Source organism: Canis lupus, chromosome 7 (assembly GCF_003254725.2).
Source record: "Canis lupus dingo isolate Sandy chromosome 7, ASM325472v2, whole genome shotgun sequence".
NCBI classification, from domain to species: domain Eukaryota; kingdom Metazoa; phylum Chordata; class Mammalia; order Carnivora; family Canidae; genus Canis; species Canis lupus.
This window is the reverse complement of record NC_064249.1, coordinates 74,620,222-74,641,331: the sequence shown is the minus strand read 5'-3', so window position 1 is coordinate 74,641,331 and position 21,110 is coordinate 74,620,222. Positions and strand designations below refer to the sequence as shown.

Sequence of the window (21,110 nt, the reverse complement as noted above, 5' to 3'; positions counted from 1 at the left end):
ATAAAAGCATTTTTAGGGCAGCGTGGGTGGCTCAGCAGTTTAGCACCTGCCTTTGGCCCAGGATGTAATCCTGGAGTCCCGGGATTGAGTCCCACATGGGGCTCCCTGCATGGAGCCTGCTTCTCCCTCTGTCTGTGCCTCTGCTTCTCTCTCTCTCTGTCTCTCAAGAATAAATAAATAAAAATCTTAAAAAAAAAAGCATTTTTAGACAATATCATTTACTGAAAGAAAACTACTCAAGATATATTAATAGATCAGAAAGAAGTAAACTGAACTAAGAAGGAATAACATTCAAAAAGGAAAATGATAACAGATTGGGAAATATGTAAATGAATCTAAATAAGCATTTACTGTTAAATTAGTCAACTTTTGGGGAATAATACTATTCCATTTTTCAAGATGGAAAAAGTTTTAAAAGATAAAACTAAAATGATAAAACTAAACCAAATGATACTATATAATAATAGTATGAAACACAGGAGCTGATTGGAGTTGAAGTTTTCTAAGAATTATATTCCTTATATTATTATAGATAATATATTCCTTATATTATTAAGAAGAAGTATGGGGATAATAATTAGTTTTAGACATCAAGTCAAACATGCATGTTAAATATGTAAGAGTAATTATCAAAACAATAATAGAATATACAAATTCCTAATCAAGTGAAAGAACATGAGAATTGAAAACTCAATCAAAGAGAAATCAACATAAAAAATAAAAAAAAAGAAACGAAGAAAAGGCACAGAATTTACAAACATAAAATACAGTGATAATAAATTCAAACACATCAATAACCATAATAAATGTAAATGGATTAAATTCACAATTTTTTAGAAGATATTATCAGATTCCATTTTTTAAAAAAACAGCTAGACCATTCACAAGAATACACCTAAAACATAAGGACATAGAAATACGGAAACTAACAGAAGCACAAAACTATACCAGGCAAATTTAAAAAAAAAAAAAAAAAGAATACATTAGAATAAAGAGATTATTATCAAATGATAAAGGGAACAATTCATCAATAATAAACAGTTCTAAAAAAAGTTCTAAATCTATATCCATTTATATTCAAAATATATAAGCAAAATTTGACAGATTACAAAAAATATAAATATAAAATTACAACAGATGATTTTCACATGTTTATCTAAATAGATATATTTAGCAGACAAAACTATAGAAGATAAAAAATTGAACACAATCAATAAATAATCTAAAAAACTTTTTCAAAATTGCAACAATCCACTAATTGACTGTAAATTAAACTTACAACCACCATTTAAAAAAACAGAACTGAATAGAATTGAAAATATTAAAGTGTATCCCCAATGGCAAAGATAAGCATTATTTGGTGAAACCTTTATGTTTATATTTGGAGTGATAATACAAAATCTACTGCTTGCTGTTATAGTTAAAGTTTGAAAGTTTTAATCTAATGGATTTAAAGTCTTCACCCCAAAATTGGAGTATTTCCTCTCAAGCACTCAAGAAATATTTTCAAAATGTTAGCCATCTCCTAGCCACAGAAGAAGTCTCAACCAAACCCAGAAAATCAGTATCATATCCTGAATGGTGCTGAAAGGTGTCCTGCAAGAGCTGACTGTGGGTTCGTTCAACAATCCTAGGATGGGTTAAAGGGGTAAAGACAGTCAAAATATATAAACTTCCAGTTAAAATAAATAAATTAGTCATGGGCTGTAATGTACAGCATAATGACCATAGTTAATAAAACTGTATTGCATATTTGAAAATTGCTAAGAGAGATCTTAGAAGTTCTCATCACAGGAAAAGAAATTTTTGAACCCCTGTGTTTAACAAGGAATGTTAACTAGTTATTGTGGTGATCATTTTGCAATACATACAATAGTGAACCATTACACCCTAAGCAAATAAATATGTTATATGTCAATTATACCTTAATAAGAAAAACAAAACAAAAAGCCCAGTTCCCTGGAATGATCTACAACATGTCTCTGTGCCTTACAAGTGCCAACTAACTTGGCCAGTTATTTTTCTGCCTAACATGTAATAAGTATTGAAAAATTTTTGGTAGAACGAAATACTGTTCAGTGGAGGCAATCTTCAAGAAGCTGAAACTAAGCTAAGATAAACCATTTTCAATCTGTCAAGATATTTCATCATAGAGTTGAGTACTAGAAGAAATATGCCCCCCAAAAAAGGCAAAAATGTTTTGAGCTTGCACAAGTGGAGGGGTGTATGGGTGTTGGGTGTGTACCATGATGTGAATATGCACAAGGGAAACAGGCAAGCAAGGTAGCTAAACCTGAAGGGACAATTCCAAATAGTTTCATATTGCCAACCTTCTTTAATCACCTTATCTATCAATGGAGACAGTGACTTTTCTAAGACCCACTTAAAGGGGACCAGAGGGCACAGATTCTTCTCATCTTGCTCTACTGCCTTTTATTTCACTCCAGGGTTTATGGCAGTAGAGAGGGAGAACTAGCTGGGAGACAGGGATGGCCCCTGGCAGGAAGGGTCTTCATGCTAAAGAGCTAGACAATCAGGAGCCGGTAAGTTCAGCTGCTTAAGCAGAGAATCACATTGCCAGATTCGGGGGGTTTGTCGGAGATAAAATAGAAGGGAGAGACCAGAGATAGTGCTTGCCTTTAATGTGTTGACTGCATAGAGTCAGCCTTCAAATATCCACTTGACAGAAGACTGGTCAAAGTTCAGATAGATTAGAGAATCTAAAAATTGTTATTTGAGAAACTGACCATCTTATAGTGTGCAACTCAGTGGCATTTAGTACACTTACATTGTTGTGCAGCCGTCACCTCTATCTAGTTTAAAACCTTTTCATGACCCCAGAAACAGACCCCACACAGCATGAAGCAGTCTTCTCCCTTCTCCCCAGCCCCTGGAAACCACTAATCTGTTTTCTGGCTCAGGATTTATCTATCCTGAATCCTTCTGATAAATGGAATTGTGCACTATGGCCAGCTTTTTTTTTACTTGGCCTATGTTTGCAGTTCATCCGTGGTACAGAATGTATCAGTGAGACAGAAAACCCCCAAGACTGAAAAAGCAGAAGAGCAGAACCTGAAGGCCATCTCGGTGTGAGCAGTAAGAGAGCTAATGGGATCTGTCATTGCTCAAGCCTGAAGAACCGTAGCGCCATTAACATAAATGGCAAAGACAGGAAAGATTCAGGTGGGGATGAGGGTGACAAGTCTGTTTCTGGACGCTCTTTGGAGTGCTAGGGGAAATCCATCTTGGAGAGGTCCACCGGGCAGCTGAACAGTCTGCAGAGATGAACCCAGCAGCAGTTCCAGAACTGAAGAGGCACCAAGATGGGCTGTTCTACTGTCCTCTAAGGCTGAGAGGGACACAGTCATGGTCATCCACAGCTACTTCTGTCACTGAGAGACGCAGGCAACGCACAAACTCTCTGTGCCTTTGCCAGAACCCAACTCATCCGATTACAAAACTTCATAGGTGAACAATAAGGAGCCAGACTCAAGATAGAGAAAATATTTATCCTCACCCTAGAGCAAAGCCTATAGTGCATTCTGTTCTGGTTTCGGTAAAAGGAATCCATTCATGAAGACCACAGCTGGCACTTTCCAATAATTATCTCCTCTACCACCTTTGAACCTTGGATCGCCTAGTTCCATCATTCTCTGCTTCCAGCACAGTCTACAGCATCTGCCTTCCTCAGACTACTGTCAGTTCTAGGATTCATTTAGAACCATGAAGTCTGGTGTAAATACAGTCTCACAAGTCTGACTGCAGTTCTGCAGGTAAAATACAGTTGCATCCCAATCGAGCAATCTCTGTGAGTAAATTTAACCTGTAAAGTAAGAGAGAGGCTGGCCCTGCCACCTTCTCTGTGTACATCCAGCCTGAGCCAACATCACAGCTTCTGAAAATCCTTGCCTCACCCCTGCCTGGCTCTAATGTCAGTAATCATTTTTCTCCCTGAAGAGCTATTTGTGACCTGATGCCAAGTCCTACACAAATCCACTTCCATGTGTGCAAGATAAACTTTGCTGGCTTTAACTATTTATTTACTTATGTGTATATGTAATTTAAGTATTTATATGTAAGCACACACACATATAAAACTTATAAAATATACTCCTAAGATGTTTTTTATATCCTCAAGGTCTGGAGCAAACTGGAAATTCTGAGAAAAGAAACCATTATGGCAAACCTTGTAGCAAACTTAGATCAAAGGAGAAAGAAGGGAGTAAATGACTAGCAACTCTTAGAGGTAAGAGACTGACAAGAGGAGAAGAAATTCCCCCAGTCCCAGGGGTAAGTACACAAGTAAGTTAAGGAGCAAGGGTTACCCCTGATGAAAGAACATTCTTAGACTCTACCTCCTCCTCTGTGAAGTTCACCAAGTCCCCAGGTAAGCTGTGGTCACCAGAGCTCCACGTTGTCGCCCTTCATTCACTCCCTCACCCTGCGAGTCCCTGACAGTGCCTAAGTGCCAGGCACTGTTCTAGGAATGGAGACCCCACAGTGAACTCCACAGACACACCCTTTTCCCACAGAGCTCAAGTGCTGGAGGCACATTCATGAAGGTGACAGAGAAATAAAACTCACGGCAATTTCAGACAACTGCTGACAACAAACATGCAATTCACCAAAATCTATAACATCTGTGTCAGATGGGAAGGCGGATAGGATGGCCGGGTGGAGGCAGGGACAACTTCAGTGTGGAAGTGTGGAGAGCCAGGTGGCTGAGGTGAGATGTCAGCAGAGACCTGAAGGCAGGGGCCTGAACCCCAGGGATGTGGATCTCTGGAAAAAATATGTTGTGCCTTCCCAACCTCAAGGAACAGCAGGACACCTGAGCAGCTGTGAGGGGGCGAGGGTGATGCAGAGAGGTAGCAACACCAGCTCCTTTGCTGTGATTTATTTGTTTTGCTATCCATTTGTCAAATGAACTGTAAGCATCTTGGGAACAGAGCCTGTACTGCCCTATCCACATTTGCACTCCCAGGGCAAGGTGTGGAGCCTGAGTTAAGTGTGGGCAGGTGGACAGCTGGATGGATGAGGAATAACTGGGTGAATCAGGAGACTTGTCCAAAGGGAAAATGAACTAAGTGAGACTATTAGCAGGTAATAATGCTGGCTGGTAAAGCCCTAACCAATAGTTTTTAAATCCACCAATATGCAGGATATTTTTAAAGAACATATTCAGCTTTAATCTTATAATGGAAGTCAACAACAAAACAACATTTGCATTACTGTGTGCAAAGGGAAATATGTATCTATGTGTGTGTATGTATATATATGTATGCTTTTCTACACTGCTTGGCTAGAATGCATTTACTCCCTAAAATAGAAAGGAAAAAAAAAAACACTGTATTTAAACCATATTGCCTAAAAATAGATATAGGTAGAAGACACATATTATTTGTTTACACAGCTTTAATAGACAACCATATTTTCCAGCTCATTGGAAGAGGAGATTTGAGGAAAAAGCCACTGCTTAATTTTGTATTCTAGTAATAATATACTCCATTTGGACCAATAAGAGGAATTAATGGCCAGCTCATCTGAAGGGAAACGAAAAAAAGTAGCTTTAGACCATGGTTCACCACGCCTTTTCTGTAGAGGGTCAAACAGCAAATATTTTAGGCTTTGCAAGCAACATCCAGTCTCTGTCATATAGTCTTCCTTACTTCTTTAGGTTTATATTTGTATGCTTGTTGTTTTACAATGCTATGAAAAACGTAAAAACCATTCTTGGTTTCTGGGCCATACAAACAAACCATAGTTCACCAAATGGGACTCCTGGAGTTCCAAGCCCCTAACAATTAAACCCAAGAAAGAAATCCCCGTGTATTTTGGGATTACCTCTTTCAGTCTCTCCAGCTCATTTTGGAGGGCCTGTTTAGATATCTCCACTTCAATCATCTGCTGCCGGAGACTTTCATTTTCATCCTCTGCTTTAGCACGCTTTTCCTCCACGGTTTCAAGTTCATGATGCAATCTGACAGATACATCTTTGGCTACCTGTAACGACCAAGAGAGATCATCATTAGAAGGTGAAGCAGAGGCAGAATCATTAAGTGATAGGAGATCACAGTAAAGGGCAAAGACCCTGCCAATATTAACAAGCCTATCTTTAAAGAAGGAGGGTGTTAGTTTCAAACATGAAATTCACATTAGGAGCGAGAATACGACCTTTACCTTTATCTGGAATAAAAGGCTACTGCCGCTAGCCCTACCTCCTTATAGAGTGCCAACAAGAATGCCAATTCCGCTCATGCACACATGCTTTAATGATAAATTAGAATAACAATAACAGTAAAAATAACAATCAATTAATCAATCAACATTTCTGTTCCCTAAGGCAATACTAAAGCTACCTGCTGAAAAAAAACAAAACAATCCTGTAAAATAACATAGTCAAGTTTTCGATTGTCTACTGTGGTAAAACATCTGAATGTCAAAGCAGTTAAACATTTTTACCTTCTAAAAGGAAACAAGGCAAGAGATTTTGCAAGAGAAATATAAATCACCCTTACATCCCACTGAATGACATTTTGTGAGTGGTTTATAGATTTGATAGAATTACAAAGATTCTTTTCCTGTTATCATAATGAAAGGCAAAATGAGAGTTCATAAGTACTCCTATAATAAGGAGGACATTATGCATAATTCATCTCTTGATAAATGATTTGATAATTGGGGCATGAGAGAAGCCATGCTACCCATGAAGAGAGAAAATGGTATAATATCTGCAATTTCTTCACCTCATTCCCATTTCTGCCAGTGGTTTTCCAAAACACCTTAGACAATTAGCTTCATCCTATTTCTCTTTCAGTTAAATCAAACTCTACTACCCTTGGGTTATGGTCATTTCAGATTTTCTGCATTCTAGAAACTTAAGTAACAAGGAAAAGATTAAGTGATTATACTCAACCATAAAGGTGGTCTTTGACTATCATTGAACTGATAATAGATTTTTTAAATATTCCAGATCTTTAGAAAGTGCTTCTATACCATTCTATATAACTGTCAGATGAAGTGGCAAATATCAATTCTTTTTTTTTTTAATTGTAGGTCCTTTACTATGATTTCTTTTCCTTAGGTTTTAAGATTCCAGTTCAAATGACAGGTTTAAATCTTGGGCTGTCAAAGCCATATGACTATATCTATCCTATAAACCATAAGGTGAATGAAGACTGTGCATGCTGAAATCTGTTGAGAGAGAGAGAGAGAACTGCTACCAGAATGAAAGAACTGTGTTTAAGTGGGTCCGAAGGGCTGCCAGTCTCAGACCTGCAATCCTGCCCTCTCTTCCCTCCACCCAGAAGCCCCTTCTGGGAATGAAGGCCCCATCAGCCCCACTCACCCACCTTTAAATCCTGCTCTAGACTCCGGATGAGCTCACCATCCACCTGACCAGTCTCAGCCACTTTCAGGCTCTTCTGCTCAGCTTTCCTGAGGCGGTACTGCAGGATTCGGCAGTTTTTATGAGCACGGTCCAGCTCTCGCCGAAGCTCCTGCAGCTGGTAAACATCTTCCTCTAAGTAACTGTCTCTCATCTCTTCCATTTCAGCACGGAGTTCATCCAATTCATCCTAGACAAGCCAGACAGAGCAGGTTTATAAGCCATGTCCACCAGGAAAAGGATGGCATCTCCTATCCACCCCTCCTCTGCAATACTAAACATTAACTACCTGTGCACTTACCCATTGGCTTATGGCCACACCTGTGAGACAGGACACAGGGACCTCTGGAAATGGTCACATGAGATAGTATCATCAGATGTCTGTTCAAATCTCATGGATTCAGAAACTAAAAATCAGGATGGATTATTCATTGCAGACTGCCAGCATTTATTCCATTCCCAATATTTTCTTACATAATCTGAATCATAAATGAAATCAACTCTGCAGACAACTAAACCTTTAGATTCAAACCAACATGACCTGAACCTTATCTCTAGGCCACAATCTAGGTACTTAGAGGAGCTGGACAGAGCCTCACCTTCAAAGGCTATAAATTTTAGTGGGATCACAACTGAACTGCCCTGGAATTATAACATACCTACAAATGTCCCTAAAACTCTGCTCCACCACGCAAGTCTCATCACTGACTATGTGACTCACAATTCCAAAGATATAACTTTTTCATTATGTCAAATATACACTGGGTTTGGTTTTTTTCCACTCACTTGGCCTTTATTTCCCATCTCCGCTTTGCTCTGGCCCAGTATAAAGACACTGTGGGTGCAGAAGAAACCCAGGACTTGTTCCTTGCCCTCCTCCTTTGCTCCCAGTCCACAGCCACTCCAGTGCTGTCACCCAACAGCAGCATACCTGCAGGGCACTCGCTCCCCAGTGGCTGCAGACCCCAGCTAGCGCCTGCCTTCAACCCTCCCAAGGGAGCAGTTCACACACAGGAGAGTCATGTGGGGCTCCCTGCTTCCCTTTAGCCAATTCCCACCCAGAGTTATTCCTGACTATGTTACTCAAACCTTACCCTTCAAACCTTCCCATCACACTGAGAAAATTCTTCAAAGCATTCCCCAGGAAGCTGCCCCTTCCTTCCCTGCCACACTGCTGGTCTTGCAGGGTCTGGACTGTTAGGGCCCTCCCACCTGTTCTACCCTCTCCTTAAAATGTTCCTCCCCAGTTATTACAGAGCTCATTGTCACATCATCTGGAAGGTACACACACAGTACCTTCCTGACCACCCATCCCCCAACCCACCCCCACCCCGCCACACCCCGTCTCTAATCCTTCTTGCCTTGCTCTGTGTTCTTCCTGCCTTGCATCCCCAGCTACTAGTTGCTTGTGCCTCTTCCTATTCCTGTCTGGGTGCCCATGCTGAAATGTAAGCTCTGTGAGGGCAGACCCCTTGAGTGGCTGCTCCTCCCCGTTCCCAGCACCCCAAGTGGGGTGAGCTAAACAGCAGGCCCTCAACACATGAACATCAGGTAGGACCTACAAAGACCAACTCGTAAAGATGGCCAAAATTGAACGCAAATGCACCTTTGTTTTGTTCCAGTCTTATAACCTAATTACAAAAAATTGTTCCCAAACCCACAGATGTAGCTGCAATGTGCAAGACAGAAATTCCATTGAAGTATTACAGAAGATTTTAACGAGGAATAATTTGGAAGGTGGGAGATTAAGAAAAGCATTCTAGGAATTTTTTTATTAGTCTGATAATTGAAGATTTAAATGCCTCCAGACTCGGATACACTCAGTAATTCCTATTTGTTTTGTTGAATTAACTTTGAGGGTCAAGAAGAAAACTCTCCATGATGTGGACACCCTCAGTTGTCAGCTAGTGTCCTGCTGTTGTTTGTTACTATTCTCTCCACTCTCATTAATCCTGCATTTGTTCCTAAAAGCAGGGATTTACTTAGAATAAAGAATGAGAGCTTCCCAACATCAAAGCCTCAGGTAGATAAGAAACTGACCAGAAGGGAATCTCCTGAGGAACAGTTTATCCTGGAAAAGTTTAAGTATACCAAATAAATTGGGAATGGAAAAACACAACTTGGCACAAACGGGGTCAAGACCGTTACCTAGCCAACCTCAACCATATGCAATGGTCTGTTGGAAAGAGCCCAGGTGTGTTGCATCTCATTCCCCCAAACCCCAGCCTGTAGGCTTCTCCCCAACCTGTCCACATTACCCTAACCAAGACAATGGCCTACTCACTGACCATGACTCCAAATGGAGCCTGTCTGAACAGACTGCCGAGAGGAATGGATGTTAAAGAAGAAAGCGGTAAATCAATAAAATTACTAAGATGGTTTTTCTCAGCTTCTCGGTGCTCTTACAAAATTCTATAGCAGCAATCATAACCTCATTAAAAATCTAAGATGTTCTAGTGTGTATTAAAAAAAAAAAAGGAAATTTTAACATTGAAAAGTGTCGTGAAGTATAAGCAACTTTTGTTTCGTTTCTGTTTTCCTTCACAGAGATCTCTTCCTACACATCATGTCCCTAGGAGGACAGCTCCCTGGGCCTGGGAATTCATGGACCAAGCCTGGAAGCCAGTCAGGTGAACATACGTAAACAGGATGGACAGGCTGGGCTCCTCAGGGAACAGGAAGACACAGCTCTTTCAGGAAAGTCTTTGCCAATGTCCAGCAAAGAGTAAATTGGCAGGCTGATCCCTACACTGAGGTCGTGATGCTGCTGTCTGGAGCCACGCTGCTGTGTGGAGCCACGCTCCTGACCCAACCCATGCTGGAGGAGACCAACTAACTACAGACTGCAAGCTTTAACACAGGCCTTGTGGATGTCAATCTTCTGGTGAAGATTAGGTAATTAGTCCTGAATCTTCAAAATTAAGGTCAAGTTTCCCTTGGGTTCTACCCATTGTATGTGATGGGCTGACTTTCAGAGAGAGCCTATTCTCTATGCTTGTGTCAGAGTACAGTTAAAAGGTAATTGTTTTATTGCATAACTGATAAATAGTTCAATACAAGCAATGATCATGATGTGTATATGTATACATATAAATATACAGTAACTGTGGCCATTCTGTTCATGGAAGGAATTGTCTGTGATTGCTTTTCCTTCTAGAAAGCATATCTATAAAAGCCAAAGCCATTAATGCCTGGAATTACCTGTTACTCAAACAAAGTTTTTAAAGTGCAAAACAGCCATAAGAAAACATAAGATGCAACTTTCAGGTATAAAGCTGTTCTCTAGCTTTCAGATTTTGTACCAGGAGGACCCTCATCGACCTGAATATCAAATGCTGGATGTGTTCAATATATGTGTAAACAATCACTGCAGGCTAAGAAAAAAGAGTATATAAGGGCTAGGTGAACCTGCACCCCCTAAATCATTCAGTAGGCCAGATGTAAACAGCTAACATTTTTGGCCTAAATAATCACCAACATTAGTTGCACTGAAAGGAAAAGTTGGGAGAGACCATAATTACATGTATTGGAATCATGGCTTTTATAACTGATATTTTATCTAAATCTGTAGAACAGAAGACATCTTTTTCATTCAACACTTTACCTTCATTACTCACCCTATTCTCACCCTGCCAGGAACATATTATCCATTTCATGGACAAGGAGAGCAAATCCACGCTGGTTAACATGTCCAAAGCCTCATAGCTAATAAACAGAAGCTAGACTGCAAAACCACATGCTCTTTTCAGTGAATACTATAAATTATTTGCAACAACCAGGAAAAATGAAACAATAGTAAGCCTTAAATCATGATTTTAAAAGCCCACCATAGGTGTGACAATAATGAAGCAAGTTAACACTTTTAGATCTCGATAACATTTCCTGAGGGCCCATAATCTCAATTCTAAACATTTAAATGCCTTTTCAGACACTAATCTGGTACAGAGATGAGACCAAGGCCAGTGTTCCAACTCTTTTCGTAGAGCCTTGAAAAAAAAAAGCAGTTTTCAGGTTCAGTGAAAAGAAGTTACAAGAAAAGCAAATTATAAACCACGTAAACTGGCAGCAGACATTTGAAAAGCAAAAACTGTGATTATTCGGATTAGGGTCACGAAGGATAGTGATTTTCAAGCTACCATTACTTTAATTTTCTGACAGCACACTCTAATTTAGAACACGTTGTATTAAAGAACCTTAAAAATGTCTGGCATTTAAATGTTTAAGAAAAGCAAATCAAGCAGAACATATGTTTCTAGCAAATATAATTTAGATGTAGTAAGTAAAAGTAGAAAATTGCTGGGGCTTTTTTTTTTTATACACAGAAACTAAGAAAAAACTTGCCCTTAATCAACAGTTTTATAAAGAATTAACATCAGGTTTGCTGTGTACTTCACTGTTCGATCATTACCTCATTGAAAAGCTAATTTAGTTTTAATTAAATCTATTTTTCAAATTTCATATATAAAATGAAATCTTGAGGTAGTGTGAAGCTCCCCAACTACTCCCCTTTGCCTGCAGATATCAGATCGAGCCTTATTATATACACCAAATTACAGAAATAATGAGGTACCATGTGTGCACTACAGTAAACCAAGATTAAAATAGAGCATTTCAATGAAAACAGTTTTACCCACACACAAAAAAATAAAAACTAAGTCCACAGTATCTTAATTTAAGGGATGCAAACTCTTGATCGTACTGATAGTTTTATTCAAATCAATCTCCTTTAAGCAATTTGAGATCAATAACTAGTTCCACATTAATATCTTAATAACCCTTCTTTAAATAGACCCCAATTTGGACAGGGGAGCAGTCATCTGACTATGCCTGCAATAATTCCATCTTCTGGGAGTTGCAGACAGAAACGATCGTCTGTCATAATATACAAATAATCCACCTCATTTCCCTCTGGACAATGAAAATGTTCTCTGCACAGTCCCAGCTGTAGCTAAGAAGGCATGGGGACCGCTACCATTGTTTACCAAGTGACAGTTCACCCAGCAGCTGATGGGCTCTGTTTGCCCTGGTCTACATTATCTTGCCACCTAAGATGATTAGAGCCGCTCTTTCGCAGGCTGAATAAAGAATGGGTGTGGAAAGTGGAATGTCAGGAAAGAATAGGACCACTGTCCACTTTAACCCTTCTAAAAGAAAGGGGGAGGAGGAGCTCAACACTTGAGCTGTTCAGAACTGTTTACTCTGGCTCAGAGTGTCCACTCCAGGCCATGCCGAGCACCTGGAATCCAAAGAGCCAAATTTAACAGAACCATTTCAGAGCTTGAAACTCAAAAGCCTACTCAGTGAGAGACAGGATGGTAAGGTTGGATCAGTGGTGATGCACTGCAACCTATAAAACCTCAAATGACCCTGCCAATAACCTCCCTTGGGAAATCACTCCTCTCTAATGATCGGATGTCGTCTGTCCTAGTACCTAGCAGTGACTTTATTGTTTTAAACAAAAATAATTCTTGGGCAGCCCCGGTGGCTTAGCGGTTTAGCGCCGCCTTCAGCCCAGGGCGTGATCCTGGAGACCCAGGATTGAGTCCCACGTCGGGCTCCCTGCATGGAGTCTGCTTCTCCCTCTGCCTGTGTCTCTGCCTCTCTCTCTCTCTGTCTCTCTCTCTGTCTCTGTCTCTAATAAATAAATAAAATCTTTTTTAAAAAAATAAACAAAAATAATTCTTATGAAATCACTGAGAAAGCAGGGAGAAAAAAAAAAAAAAGCAGCCCTTCGCCACATCAACCCGTGCCCATCCTGTAGGACATTGGTGCTTTGGAGAACACTATTTGGACACATCACCAGTAACTCAAAGAGCATTTTCAAAATAGGCCAATAAACTCAAAGTGATTAAATCCTCCCAAAAAGCCCATGGAAGGAGAACATAATTAATATGTTCATGATGAGCACTAAGACAGTTCTGATTGTCTCAGAGCACTCGAGCAAAACACGGTGGTGGCAGGCAGACAGAAGGCAGCGAATACACCAGCAACATTTTGTGGATGTTCTCGTCAGTGAGAAACATGCCTGGGTTCCCTGTGAAATAGAAGCAAAGGCCTCCGGACAACTGAACTCAACTGCTCACCTTATCTCTGAAGACTTCCAAACATATGTAAGTTCATCGGGGGTAAAGGGACAAGACTGCTTTTCTGACTGTGCTTTTGTGCAAAAAGCCAGCCACCTGGGGGGTGAATAATGGCGCATTTTTCATCTAGCCTCCTTGGTGGCCTTTGATGAAGGTAGAAGAGGAAGAGGAAGCAGAGTCCAGGATGCCCCATACAGCTCCACACAGCACAGCCCAACGTACGTACTTCTCTCTTGACATCTATTTTAAAAAATACAGCAGCCTGGCTAAAAACCAAGAGAACTCCACTTGAATTTCCTGATCACATAAGACATCCCCCTATGGTTTTGCAGACCTTCTGTATCTGCTTGATCACTCTTTGGTCATCCTAGCTCGGGAAGTATGACAGTTTTGTACAGTTAATAGGTGACAGAACTGACTTGGGAAAGAATGGGATACCTAACATGGTCACAATCCTCCAGAATATACCAGAGTAAAATTTCTGGGCCGCGCCTCCTCTTGTTAGGTAGCATCTGAATAGAGGGATGCTTCGCCTAATCAGAGAGTTCTGTGCAACGTTCCCTAAGACAGCAGTAGGTCAAGGACGCACTTTTGTCTACCATGAGAAAAAAGTACCAGCGAGCAACAAGGGCAACAGAAAGAGAAGCTCTGATCTCTAAGGTGCTCTAAACACCTCGTGCCAACGCATACCTCCCACCCCTGCCCCTTGAGGCCACTTGTGATCACAGGCCCATTCTGCACAAGTGGGCACACTCACTGACCTTTAGTCTACCAGGACTATTGTGTTTTTTTGCCCAAATTGAACTCCTGGAACTTAAGCTCCTGAATAACCAAACACGTTAACTCACATCTATATTTGCGTGTGGACTTCTGATTTCCTTCAGAAGCTCCCTTCAGAGCTCCTCTATCTACTTCTCTCTCCTGCTGTCAGGAGGGAAGGCCGGGAGATACACTCAGGCAGAGTGAATGGTGGGCCGTGACACTTTCTCTCCAGGAACCAGCAACTGAATGTTTCCCACAAATTAAACCTTGTCAGTGGGATTTATATGCCCATCTGTACACAGGCTAGTAGAGAGGTGTTCATTATGGCCCTTTCACCTAAAATGAAAAGAGGTCCCCTAGGAGAGCTCAACAGTGGGAACATTTCAAGCTCATAACAACACTAAAGCAAGCCAGCTACAGTGAGAAAATCAGCCTTGCTGGGAACAGGGATGCAGCCTGGTGCAGGGAAAAAGGCAAAGGTTCTGGAGCAGGAAAAAGAGAAGCTGCACCTCCTACTAGCTATATGGCCTTGGGTTAGTCAGTTAAATGTTCTGGGTTTCCAGCATCCTTGTCTGCGAAATTGGGGTTCTGATAAATATGACAAGTACACCCTATGTTGCTGTGAAGACTCACTGAAATATCAAATATACCAGCCCAGACTCCAGGATCAGACACCCAGCTCATTCCCTGAGAATCTACCAAGGTGAAGGATAAAGCAAATAAACAGTCACCCGGGAATGAACTCTGAAATGACCGTCGAGCTGCCTACCTTAGGATCAAAGATGCAACGAGAAACAGCTTTTCTCTTACAGAACCCTCAATTTCCTGTTGCTTAGCAGGTCACGATTTGGATAAACATCATTTAATCAGAAACACTGTGGGTCAGGGATCATGCTAAGAGCTGCAGTTATATAACCCAACAAGAGGATCTTTCTTGCCCTTAGGGAGTTTACATTTGTTGAAAATTTATTACAAAAGTGCTGGCTTCAAGATGGAGTCACATACTACTTCACTGCCCTTTCTCTTCAGCACCTCTGAAAATCACTCTGGTGTCTATTACACAAGAGTGGGTGACACAGGCAAATGTAATACTTGAAACATCTTACTCCAAACTCCTACTATGTTCTCACCTCTCCTCTGCCTCACTGCTACCTCTTTGCAGGCAAAACAGCTACTGGGCTGTCAGTTGGGGAGAACAGCTCCTGATTCAAGATTTCGGTTTAGAAAACTCAGCAGCGAGCCTATTCTAATGTCAGCTTGAACGGCACACTTAACCACCTTAAAAGCCCATGCCCTTGGTCCCGCTGGCCAAAAACCGGGCCTCATTTGGGTAGGTCCAACATTTGCTTAGAAAAAGTACGAATCAGATAACCCAGATAGAGGAGCGCCATCCACTGGTTTAGGAGGAGATCCATATTAGAGTCTTAACAGAAGCATGAAAAGATTTGTACCGCTGCAGTTATTTACTAACTTGAAGACTATAATAAAGTAATTGCCCCCAAACCAATCCCCCTTATTTTGTCTCGAGTCACTTCAAATTGTCGAGACCCCAACACTAAGTCCTCTGTTCTGCAGGCAGGCCCAAGCTGCCCTCCTCCTGGGAGGAGTAAATGGAAGTAGGATTGAGTGCCCCAAAGCTAACAAGACCAAGAGGCCCTTAATAGCAAGACCTCATGAAAAAGACAAAGCAGCAGAGGTTGCAATTCCCTCGAAAGTGCTGGCGTGCAGGGGCAATCAAGTGGCCTCTTCTGACACGAAAAACGGGCTTTTATGGTCGCCCACAAAGGACTGGCGACTGGCTGGACAACCAGCCAACCCCTTGCCCCTCAACCCGGGACACACTCATGGGAGCCCTGAACTCAAGTTTTATCGCCAAAAACAGGGAGCTCCCCCTCCCCCGCCCCAGCTAGAGAAGCAGAGGGGGCCTCACTTCTTTAACCGCAGGAAAAGCATCTGGCACATCCGCCGCCTCGCCAGAGCAGGCTGCGAACTGCACACACCTGCACTAGGCCCGGACCAGAGCTCCTCGGCTAGGGGCGGCCCGACCCCAGAGGCGAGGGGGTGGGGGTGTCAGCTGTGACCCTCTCCCCCAGCACGTCTACAGGGGCAAAGGCGTCAGCAGGCAGCAGCAAGACTCCAGAAACAAGAGAAGCCAAGTGGGGGGAGAACCTGGCCAGACCCACAGGTCTCGCTGCTCCTTCCAGAAGTTTTAGCTCTAAGTTCCCGAAGCCCATGTGCGCGGGGGCGGGAGAGTGAAGGGCAGACGGGGGAGAGCGTGCGCGTCGCGCCGGGGCCGGGCAGGCCGGGCTCGCGGGTCCCCGCCGGCGCCCAGGCCTCGGGGGTCGCCTCCGGACACCCGCGGCGGGGCCGCTGCCGCTCACCTTGAGATAGTCGTTCTCGGAGCGCAGCTCCTCCATCTCCCGCAGCAGCTCCTCCTCCACCGCCGCCGGCACCAGCCGCGTCTGCTCGCCCGGGCCGGGATCCTTGGGGGTCCCGGGGCCCGTTGGCTCGAGCGGCGCGCGCCCCCCGGCATCCTCGGCCACAGCCGATCCCGGGGCCCCCGCGGGGCCCGCGGCCGGGCTGCTGCGACCCCCGAGGCAGGCGCCGGGGGCGGGGGGCGCGGCGAGGGGCGCGGGGGGCTCGGGCGGCGCCGCGGGGTTCGTCGTGGGGGCTCCCCGCGGCGGTTCCCGGTCGCTGGAGCCGGTGCCGGACTCGGCGTCGCTACTGGCGGCGGGGGGCAGGCGCTGCTCGTCGGACAGGGGCTCGGAGGGGCAGTCGGAGAGGTCGGAGCTGCTGTCGGTGTGGCTGATGCGCGACCCGGGAGCCGGGGGGCCGGCCGAGGAGGTCACGGCGAGGATCACGGCGGGGATTGCGGCGGCGGGGCCCGGGGGCCCGGGGGCCCGGGCGGGGGGCGCGCCGGGGCCGCGTCGGGCTCTGCGGCCCTTGGCGGCGGCGGGCGGCGGCTCGGTCCCGGGGGGCGGCGGCGGCGGCGGCGGCGGCGGCGGCCTCCCCGCCCGGGGCAGCGGCTCCGCGGGCGCCGTGCGCGCCGCCCTCCTGAGGCCCGGGGCGGCCTTGGCGCCGCCCGCTGCCCTGGCCCCGGCGCCCGGCGGCGGCTTGTCCTTCGCGCCCGGGGCGCCGCCGCTGCGCCGAGAGAGGCGGCCGGGCGCGGCCGGGGTGCCCGGCGAGGGCGGTGCTTTGCCCGCGAGGCTGGGCGCGCGCGGGGCGGCGGGCGCCGGGGCTCGACCCGAGGAGGGGGCGGCCGGGGCCGGGCCGGGCGCGGGGGTGCGGCCGTGCAGGTCCTTGAGGAAGGGTCTGGCGGGCGAGGGCGCGCGGTGCAGCCGCCGACGCTCGGCCAGCGGGTGGAGGTGGTGGTGGCGGTGGTGCTGCCCGGGCGGCAGCGGCTTCGCGTCCGGGGCGCCCCCGCCCGCGAGGCCGTTCAGCGTCTCCATAGCCGGGTCCCGGGCCGCGGGCGGCAGCTGTGCGGGCAGATGCTCGGGGCGGCGGCGGCGGCGGCGTTGGCGGCGGCGTGCAGCCTCCCCGCGCGCCCGCTCATCACCGGCCCCCGGCCCCGCCCGGTCTGCGCCCCGCGCTCCCCGCCGTGCCCCGCGCACCCCCGGCGCCCCGGATCCCCGCGGGGCTGGCCGCCGCCGCCGCCGCCGCCGCCCGGCTCTCCCCTCGCTGAGGTCACCGCCGCTCGCCTTCACCCGGTCAGCGGCGCGGCTCCCCGCCGCTCGCATCCCCCGACACCGGCACCGGCCGCCGGCGGCGCGCTCCCCGCCCACGGCCGCCCAGCTCCCCGCCCGCGCGGAGAGGAACTGCACGCGCGCTCCCCGCCTCCCGCGCCCGCTCCCGCTCCCGCCTCCCGCGCCCCGCCTCCCGCCTCCCGCCTCCCGCCGCCGGCGCCGCGGTGGGGCGGGGCCTGCGCTCCCGGGCCTTGGCGCGGGCGCCCTCGCGGCCTCCGAGGCTCCGGGGCCGGCGCGCAGGGCCGCGGAGGGGAGGCCGCCGCCGGGTGCAGCGGGCGGGCGAGACGGGAGCGGCCCCCCGGGTGCGCGCGGGAGGTGCCACCGCCCCCCGCGGGCCGCCGCCTTCCCGCCGCCGTGTCCGCAGTCCCCGCGCTCCGTGAGGGGTCGGCTGGTGCCCGAGGCGGCGGCCACGTCAGGACGGGCAGCCCCGCGGCCTCCGGAGCTCGGGGAAGGAGGCGCCGCTGCGGAAACGGGGGCGGCAGCTCGCCGGGCTCGGGGCTCCGCGAGGGGACTCGCGTCCGTGGCTGCGGCGGGGAGCATTGTGTCCTGTAGCCCTCGTGACGCGCCCCACTTGGAGTCGCGTCTTCTCTTCTCGAAGGATGAGGACGCGGCCGGGGCGGTGAGGCGGGGGCTGCAGCCCGGCCGGGGCGGGGTCGGCTGCACCCCGAGCCCGAGGCGCGCCCAGCCCTGCGTGCCGTCCCCTCGCGGAGCCCCGCGTGCGAGTCCCGGAGCGGCCCCCGAGGGCCCAGCGCGGGCCCCGACCCTTCCAAGCCTCGGTCCCCTTGCCTGCGTAATTTAAACATACTGCGGGCCACCCGAGCGTTGGGAGGATTAACTGGGCAGATGTGAGAAACGCCGTGCACCCGTGCACGCTGCGAAGCACTGTTCGGGTATCCTCGAGTGCAGGCTTCGGGTGTTGGGGAATACGCAGAGGAGTAAGGCCCAGCCGTGCTCCACGCTTGGCCTTGCCAGGAGGCAAAGGGACGGGCAGGAATTACGAGCTGCTAGGGTTGAAAGGAGAGAAAATGAGTGGGAAATACCAGAGAGGGAGACAGAACAGGAGAGACTCCTAACTCTGGGAAACGAACTAGGGGTGGTGGAAGGGGAGGAGGGCAGGGGTGGGGGTGACTGGGTGACGGGCACTGAGGGGGGCACTTGACGGGATGAGCACTGGGTGTTATGCTATGTGTTGGGAAGTTGAACTCCAATAAAAAAAAAAAAAAAGAAATTAAAGTGCCTGGAATTTAAATTGTAACTTGAGGAACTGTAAAATGTTATTCAGGAGGTAATGTATTTAGAGAAGCATTAATGAACTAATAAATAACATAAGTTATAAAGTACACGAAACATTAAATTTACCATCTTAACCATTAAAAAAAAAAAAAAAAACGAGTTGCTAGGGTGGGCATCTGCCCCCGCCTGGGAAGATTGTTTTCCCCCAAGTACAGGGTGTAGCTGGGTGCCCGGGATTTACGGAGCAAGGGCTGTAGGTGAGAGATCCCTGGAGGGGGTGTGCAACCAAATATCCTGGGGCTATTATCCTAAAGCCTGGGGGAGCCTTTGGAGGATTGTGAGGCTGGCTGATCTGATTTGCCTAGAAAGATGCCAGGGGCAGATGCGGTGAAAGAGAGACCCATGGGGAGGGGGGGGGGTGCAGTCAGTGGTGGCAACAGGTACAGACCAGGGGGCGGTGGCAGTAGGAGTTGAGAAAAGAAGACAGACTTGTAAAGCTACAAGGAAAAAAAGGCTCCTAAGTCTAAGATCTTAACCACAAATTACCCTACCTAGCCACCTCCTTCAAAAAATACAGGATGAAGTGATTTTTTAAGAACCACTGTCAATCAGGAGAGTCGTGCTCCCAGAGACATCCTGTCTGCTTCTCCTTAGATGCTGGCCGCCGTACTGGGCCATGCTCTGTGGCTGGGCTTGGAGGGCTCTGGAACCCCGTTCCTCTCTGCGGCCCTTCGCCTTTTCTGTAATTTATCTGGCAATTCCACCAAATGTGTGACAGCACACGCAGAATAGTCTGTCCTGCACTGCCTTTGACACAACAGCTAATAAGACCACAGCCATATGTCATGGAGTGTTGGAAGAAAACAGACACTGGTAAGCACCAGCACTGCAGAAGGGGTGGGGTGCCCAGCAGGCAGGGGGGGTGGGTGGGGGTGGGGTACAGGGGGCAACAGCCAGCTCTCCCCTAGAGGGCGCTCCAACTCTACCCCCTCAGGTGATGGTCAGAAAGCGGCATCAGGGGTAGCTCAGAGGCCAGGACCTTCACACGGAACCTCCTCTAGTGACCCAGAAGTCTCCAGAACCCTGCATTTCTGAAGAATTATGTCCAGGACTCCTAGCACAAGGGGGCCAGCTCCTGACACCATATATAATCCTGCAAAAGGCCACCTGAAAGCGTTCCAGTAAATTAGTCTTCCAAAAATACTAGCCAGATGACCGTACCCTCAGGTAGTGAGTTAAGCAAAATCTGTACTCTGAAGTTTTAGCCTGGCAACTGGTTCTGCTGACCCTTGGCAAGGAGGCGTTCAAGAATGCTTTCTTTTTCTGATATTCAGTGAGGTATAGGTATAAAAAGATAGCTGCTTATGTGATAGATGGTTGTAAAGCTACATGTGATATTTCAAAAATTTTGTTGTTCTATCAAGTTCGTCTAAACGTGTTGGGGGTTACTATTTAAAGGAAGCTTGAGATGCTTTCTTCTGGAAAAACAACAACAAAATCCCATGTGAGTGTGCTCTTCCTCGACTGCTCTCTACAGAAGAGCACAATTGATAAGGGTTGGTTTTCCAGGTTCCTGGGTTTGCTGATGGCTTTTGGCAAGTAGAGATTGGAGCGTTAACAACAAGAGAGAAACCAGGGTTATTCCCTTCTTTCTCTGCCTCTAGTGGCTTCTTCACAGTGACCCGGTCTCCTCTGTGGACTGGCTTATTGGGGTTCCAGCTTTCAGTGGATGACCTGAAGCCTGTGGTAACTCCGCCTTCTCCTCCCCCTACCTCCCAGTCAAGGCTTCCTGTGGTTGCAGTTCTCTGGGTTACTTCACTATCTCCTGTTTGGTTCTTGTCTGTTTGTTTGTTTTTAAGATTTTATTTATTATTTATTCATGAGAGACAGAGAGAGAGGCAG

At 46.9% G+C, this 21,110-nt stretch overlaps 1 protein-coding gene across 15 annotated transcripts in view; it reads right to left on the bottom strand.

The window, feature by feature from the left end:
- MTCL1 (microtubule crosslinking factor 1) overlaps nucleotides 1-17,822 on the bottom strand; it is a 128,599-nt gene extending 110,777 nt beyond the window's left edge. For 14 of the 15 annotated variants that reach the window (XR_004817191.2, XR_004817192.2, XM_035718732.2 and 11 more), the window contains exons 1-3: nucleotides 16,614-17,822; nucleotides 7,353-7,577; nucleotides 5,845-6,003 (exon numbers count right to left, since the gene is read on the bottom strand). Coding sequence is in view for 13 of the 15 variants with exons in the window: in XM_035718732.2 (XP_035574625.2) it covers nucleotides 5,845-6,003; nucleotides 7,353-7,577; nucleotides 16,614-17,681 (1,452 nt within the window). In the remaining 2 variants the exon portion in view is untranslated. Of the gene's footprint in view, nucleotides 1-5,844; nucleotides 6,004-7,352; nucleotides 7,578-7,688; nucleotides 7,810-16,613 lie in introns of those variants that run through there. The other variant, XM_049112927.1, reaches the window with a different exon arrangement.
- Nucleotides 17,823-21,110: the final 3,288 nt, after the last annotated feature.